Source organism: Acanthisitta chloris, unplaced genomic scaffold, assembly GCF_000695815.1.
Source record: "Acanthisitta chloris isolate BGI_N310 unplaced genomic scaffold, ASM69581v1 scaffold3436, whole genome shotgun sequence".
NCBI classification, from domain to species: domain Eukaryota; kingdom Metazoa; phylum Chordata; class Aves; order Passeriformes; family Acanthisittidae; genus Acanthisitta; species Acanthisitta chloris.
Window position 1 is genome coordinate 112,402 of NW_008677549.1, and position 6,669 is coordinate 119,070.

At 39.2% G+C, this 6,669-nt stretch overlaps 1 protein-coding gene across 1 annotated transcript in view; it reads right to left on the bottom strand.

Annotated features, from left to right (window-relative positions):
* The window catches only part of MAGI2 (membrane associated guanylate kinase, WW and PDZ domain containing 2), a gene marked incomplete at its 5' end in the record, with an annotated part of 49,136 nt that extends 47,152 nt beyond the window's left edge, over positions 1-1,984 (bottom strand). Inside the window, 1 exon segment of the mRNA XM_009076544.1 lies at positions 1,799-1,984. Within this exon segment, the coding sequence (XP_009074792.1) occupies positions 1,799-1,984 (186 nt within the window).
* Positions 1,985-6,669: the final 4,685 nt, after the last annotated feature.

Genomic DNA, 6,669 nt, shown 5'->3' on the forward strand with positions numbered 1-6,669 from the left:
AGGCCAGTGCGGTGTGGTGCAAAGCACCCAGGATGGACACATTTATGGCTGAGCATCCACAATGACAATAGCCACATGTGATCAGATCTTGCCTAATTTTACATTTAAACCTAGTTTGAATTACTTTGAATTTTAATTTTTTACACATCAATTTGTCCCTGCACATTTCTAATGGCTCTGTACTTACTGATGTTCGTAATTATTGTAAAAATTTTGGCTACTTTATTAAAAGTCTTTTCAATTTAGGATTAATTGTCAAAAAAATCTTGTATATTTGTACTTAAATCACTCCTCATGCAGGCACAAGCAATACTTGTCTGTAATTACTATGCTTAAGGCTGTAATTGCCCATTTTGCATCTGTGAGTCTCTTTTGTATTGCAAGTTTCAGAGAGGAAGATTGGAAATGTTGTCCCTCATTTCTACATTACACTCATAACTATGGATGAACTAGTCAAATCATGAGCTGCTTCTAAAACTGCTTTGCATTTATATGGTATTTTTCACCTGAAAGTATATTACAGAGGTATTAGATTTTTTCCCAATTTTTATAAGCTGGGAAGCTAATATCAGAAGGCAAATGAGGTGTCCAGTGTCACACAGTCACACAGGGAAGCCATGCCTTGGGCACAAATCATTTCTCACTGCTAGCACACAAGAACATTTTGTAGCACTACAACTCAGGTGCATTTCTGCTTTCTTTCTAATTTCATGTATCCATTTCTAACACTTGAACTATTAATGATACTATTTATCCTGAGTACCAGAGAGGCCTAAATAAACTGCATGGACTGCATGAAGCATCACACTTGTTTGTTGATGCTTGCAAAGTTGATCTCCAGTAATTATACAGATGCTCATTGGTGTGAATTCTGAATTTGTGTATGTTTGTGTTTTTCCCTTCACTGAATTCATTTAACAAAGTAGATAAGCTCCTCAGTTGCAGCCCATGGCCAGTGTCAGATTATTTCCCTGTCCCACTGCTGGATGCAGCAGCAGAAGGTGAAGGTCATCTAACTGGGCCATGGATCATTAAGTAATTCCATTACTTGCTGTGTGACATTCCCAGCTCTACTGGTATTTGTTGCTGAGATATAAACCCACAGTCTCATTAACATGGTACAATGTGTAGCACATTGTTAAACTAATAAAAGCTCTGAAATCAACCCCAAATTCCATGGAACCATCCAAAGATCTTCACTGATTAGCTGTGTAGTAATGACCAGAATAATGAGTCTATTCTCTTATCTTCACCCTACAAATGAGATAATTTAGGGTTCAGTTCTTTGCTGCCTTGTGCATTTATAGTGATATATCACTATATGATAGCGAAGGAGGAAACTACCAGAGCTGAACTCTTCCTTCACATCACTGTTTGTCACAGGAAGCACAACATGCCTGGTGACAGCCATTGCAGCCTCTTGTGAGTCACTTGGCCAAACTTTGACTTGGTTTAAAACAAGATATAAGGGAATGAACTCAAAACTCAGCTTTCTTGTAGAGAGGTTTTCCACGTAGAAGACAATTCTGCCAACACACATTAACACTGACTTCCTTCCCAGTACTCATCTCTTGCTCTCAGACTTCCCCAGGTTTGCTTTAAATACTCTTTTCATAATTTGGAACCTTTTCAAGGATTCAGATCCTATTCAAGCTAGTTCTAAGCCAGTAATTTTGGTGTGCTGCACGTTACAGCTGAGGAAGTGGAACAAAAGATGTTCTTTCAAGTGGTGACATAATTTAAGCTAATTGGAGGCTACTTAAAATTTTCTTCCTGTTTTTAAGGGCCATTGACTTACCCTCCTGAGGAATGATGCGAAGAGTTACGCTGAGACCTGCATCTTTAATTAGCTTCACAATATCTGCATGAGGCATGTTAATAATAGACTGGCCATTCACAGCTAAGATCCGGTCTCCAACTTTAAGTTTTGCACAGCGATCCGCAGGACTTCCATCAATTATCCGCCCTATTTTATGGGGAACAGCTAGACAAGGAACAATAGCAACACAGTTAGCATACGCTGAAAAAAAATGGTGATATTCACAAGCAGAAAAACCCACGAGTCCATTGGGAAGAAAGTTCTACATGAATTAAAAACCAGCTTGGGTAAAAGTGTCTAAGAATATAAATTCTCATGCAATGTCGTTTGCATTAACACAGTGCTGTGTTTTTTTCACCAAAACTTTAAAATCCAAATGCATATATATACGTGGCACATACATATGAAGCTCAAAATAAGTTTGCAGTTCAGCTGTTTTGCAAACCTGCCACATTACAAGGTAATAAACAAAGCAGGGGAACAATAAAGCATTAAAACAGTGAAAGGGGATAAATTTGCACAGTAAGTAGTAGTCATAAATTGCCTCCCACCTCCTATTTTACAGAATTTCTCTATTTGCCTGTTGCAACTGAGACACTACAAATGTGATTTATTTTATATGCAAATAGATGTTGTTACTGAAAATGGCCAGAGTTCACGAAATTGTTCTCCTCCATTCAAGTATGCCCATTTACAAATAGAAATGATATTGAAGATTTATTGAGATGTTCAGCTTTCTAATTACATATGGATAATATATGAATAGGATTGAATTTACAGTTCACTGAGTACATAGACATGTACTACATCAAATAGACACTCCCTTCACAAAACACTGCAGGACAACTTCTCCTTTTGCTCTTCTCTGGTTCTCCACCTTTCTGCTTACTCCATCCATGCTCTTGTTCTGTCTTTTCCCTCATTTTCCATTGGATTTTCTAAATATTTTTCTTGATCTTTCACCTCATGTTTCTACCCTATTTTCCCCAGGTTTTTAACTAAATGCATATACTACAGCTGACTGCTCTCTCTAGGATCCCCAAAGAGCATGATACTTTTCTTTCCCACTACTACTCATAAATATGCTTACCACAATTAAATTTGACTATATATTCTATTAATATCCTAATGTTGTCTGAGTATCTCTCCCCAGTCCCACACTCCTCCACTTTGGCAAACTTAGCACAAAACAGCTCAGTCTCACCATCCACCTGCAACTGGTATTCAAAACCAGCTCTGTTTCTTTTTTTTCTTCCAAAATAATATATCCTTAAAATTGTATTATCTGCAGAGACCTTGGAAAACTGAACGGAAAGATTGTTCAAACACTTTTTGGGGAAATATCTAGGCTATCAATGCTCATATAAAACCAAGTTTAACAGGAGATGTGTTCAGAATACATCACTGCAGAACAAATATTTTACCCCTCAGACAAACATTCCCTGAAGGTGATGGTGACTAACACAGATTGCACATCTCATACAAAGTCACAATACACATACCTCACAGTGACTTTTGTTTCTAGTATTTTTTTTTTACAGTGTTAAAAATTAATTTTCTGAGAACTAAAAATAAAAGTGAGTACTCTGAAGTGCAAGCCATAATCAAACTGCATGCTGCTTTACCACTGGAGTTCAGGCAAGAATATAAATTACATCCTGGCTTTAGTAATACAGACACAACCAGTGCACTTCAGAAATGCCTTGGTGCTTAGGAAATAAGCACCTCTTACCATATCTAAACCTTTCTATGTTTTCAAATATGCTAAATATGAATAGCCACACTTTCTATTGAAATTCCATTTATTTTGCCCTCCATACAGATATAGAACTGCCATGCATACATATCAGTAGTAAAAAAGCAAAAGAGTAACTTGACACTGAAACAGATTATATGCACACAGAGCCTTTTGCACAAATAAATTCTTAAAGCACCACCAAGAATCATTTAAACTAACACTGCAACATGCCTGTTTCTGATAGATATAATAAAAGATATGTCCGAAATTGCCATGTCTGTACTACACATCAGTGGAGATCTGAAAATGAGACTGTCTCATATGACAGAGCAAGAAATTTAGTAGGAAGAAAGAAGAGGAAATATGGCAGACATGCAACAGTTAAAATTCCTATGCTTGCCATTTCTAACTCTAAAGATGTTTTTGCTAGCCTAAATATTTCAGTAGAGGCATCATTTCAGTAGTGAGCAGGGTGGGAGAGTGGGGAGGTGGGAAAGCCTATTAATTTGCCAGAACAATTTGTTGTTGGACTTCTTGTACCTGACAAGTGAATAGAACAGATGTCCTCATGTTTCAGACGTCTGCTAAAATCAAAGCTGGAGGTGGAAGAGCCACGAGAGCCTAATTCTGATCCAAATCCTGAGAAAAGGGAAGGGAGGGAGGAAGAGGAGGTATTTTGTGTTCTTCTTTTCTTCCCTTAAGCCTAATGGTCTTTGCCTTCCCAGCAAAGGTATCTACTCTAAGCATTTTGGTATCCCTGCACTCCCTTCATCCTGTCACACTGTGAGTGGAACAACAGTGGCTGACCATCAGAATAAAGCTTGTGTCTGTCAAGGTACCTTTTCTACTGCACTTTGCTTTTTGAGGATTTAATGCTCCTCTTCTCAGGTTGTATTGGTGCAATGTGTTGTCATACAATCTTGCTGCAGAGAAGGGTGTAGAAAGCTTTTGCAGAAAGAATCTGAATTTCTATTGGGTACAAGGTGACACTGTTATGCTCTGCCAGGATTTTATAAGCAACTCCAGTGACTTACTAATGGAACCCATAGCCATTCAGATAAGCTGGTTTCCTCACATTTCTAGGTGGTATGAGGATAAGTTTATCTCCTGGCTCCATCCCTCCCAGTAATATCCTAAGGAGTTTCTGGTCTCTGCTTCTCTTCCCAGTGGAACTCTGTGTGAGAGTCCTCCTAAGCCACAGTATCCTAACTGCCATGCTGCCTGCTGCTGCCTTGGGAAGGGAGGATTTATTTAAGGCTCTATTTACAAGAATGAGTGCTTCAGAGGCATGCAGATTATCTGATGTGCAGGTTGTTTACAAAAAAAAAAAGACTGTGTTAGAAACCTTATAATTTTTAAGAGCCTTTAGTGGTGGAACACTTAGTTTGCAGGGATAAGGAGATGCTCTCGTAAGGGATTAATTAGGTAAAAGCTGAGAGACAAAGGTAGAAACAAACTATGGATTTCCATAATGGAGAATTTTTATCATGCAGAATGGTCACATCTAAAACAAGCATGGAAGAGCTATAAAACTGCCAGTACCGAGTGGGTTGAGGGAAGTGGCAGACAAGATCGCGTGAGAAGAAATGCAAGATGATGAACATAGGGAAAAAAATAACCCTGCCTAAGCTTAAGCAGAGATGAACCCTAAATTAATTATTATCACTCAAGAGATCTTGAAATGTGTGCCTACTTCTTTAAAAACATCAACTCAGTAAAAGAGTTGAGAGGACTTTAAGAGTTAGAAGAATAGCAAATGAAACAAACTATTGGTTTGCACTGCTGTGCACCTGAAGTCTGAGTACTGCTGATAGTTTCAGTCTCCTCATCTCAAGACTCTTAGCAGTGAAATCACAAAGATTCAGAGAAAGGCAGTATAGCAGTCAGAAGCAGAAATCAGCCTCTGCTCAGAGGAGTAGTCCATGAACTTGCTATCCAGAGCTTGGGAAAGAGAAGGTGGTGAAACCTTCTGGAGGGCCTGAAGAATGAAAGGATTCAAAAAGGGATTAGACCAATTCACAGGGGTGGGCTCACTGTTGATTAAATCAGAAAGTCATGGCTATGAAAGCAGAGGAGGTTTCAGGGGAAGGTTCATGCCTGCTGTAGGCACTGTCCTCTCTGCCATTGGTGTTGGCCAAGGGACAGTGCAGAGCCAAGTGGCTCTTCGGTCTCTCCCAGCATGGCAGGTCTTTTCTCAGGAAGAAACCTCCCATGTCTGGAATTTGATTAGGGTTTTGTTAACATGTCATATTTTTTTAAAAAACTGAATCTTCAGTGCTTTATTTTTGTCTATGCAGAGCATTTAATAATGTAACCTTTTAAAGGAAGTCCCAGGTCACTTACCCTTGAAAACTTCTACTAGTCTATTCACACCTCTTTTAAGAATTTGCCACAAGCTGTTCTCTAAACATATGTACATTTTGAACAGTGGCAGCATGTGCCTGGATTAGGCTCTGCAGAGAATTTGATCCACTTATTTCGAAACACTGAGTTACCTGAGCAGCATTTAATCTTAGCAGGCTATACAGAAACACTTGGATTTGTGGCTTTTTCTCCCCCAAGAATCCCATTATTCATGCTAAGAGTGAGCACAGAAACCAAGCTGCCCCTTTGCAGGACAATTCATTTCTTAGTTCCTTCAGACTACGCAATGAATGAGGCACCAGTGGAAAAATATTGTATAAGGGGATAAAACCATATTTTTTACCTTTTGAAAATATGGGGAATTAGTGAGAATGATTTTATATGAATACAAAACACACAGTCCTTCAAAACAGACATACAGTGTGGGATTTTTCCTCTAGTACTATCAAGCCATGCAAAATGTGATACTGAGGAGTGATATAGATATGTACCTTAAGATAAAAGAAATCCTTTGTCCTAGGTTACAATGTAAACCCTGGCATGTATTTTATTATCATCTCCACAAGCTGTTACAGCAGGTGGGGCAGTGATCCTTATCTCCTCATCCCTGCTGGCTCCCCCAGGGGCTGTCTCTGTTTAATGGGCTGTCAGGGACCCAAAGCATGACCCAGAGAGTTACATCGTCCCATTGGGGGATGCTTCACCCCAGGGTGGGAGCCAAGCATTCGCACGTGGGGGTGGGGAGCCA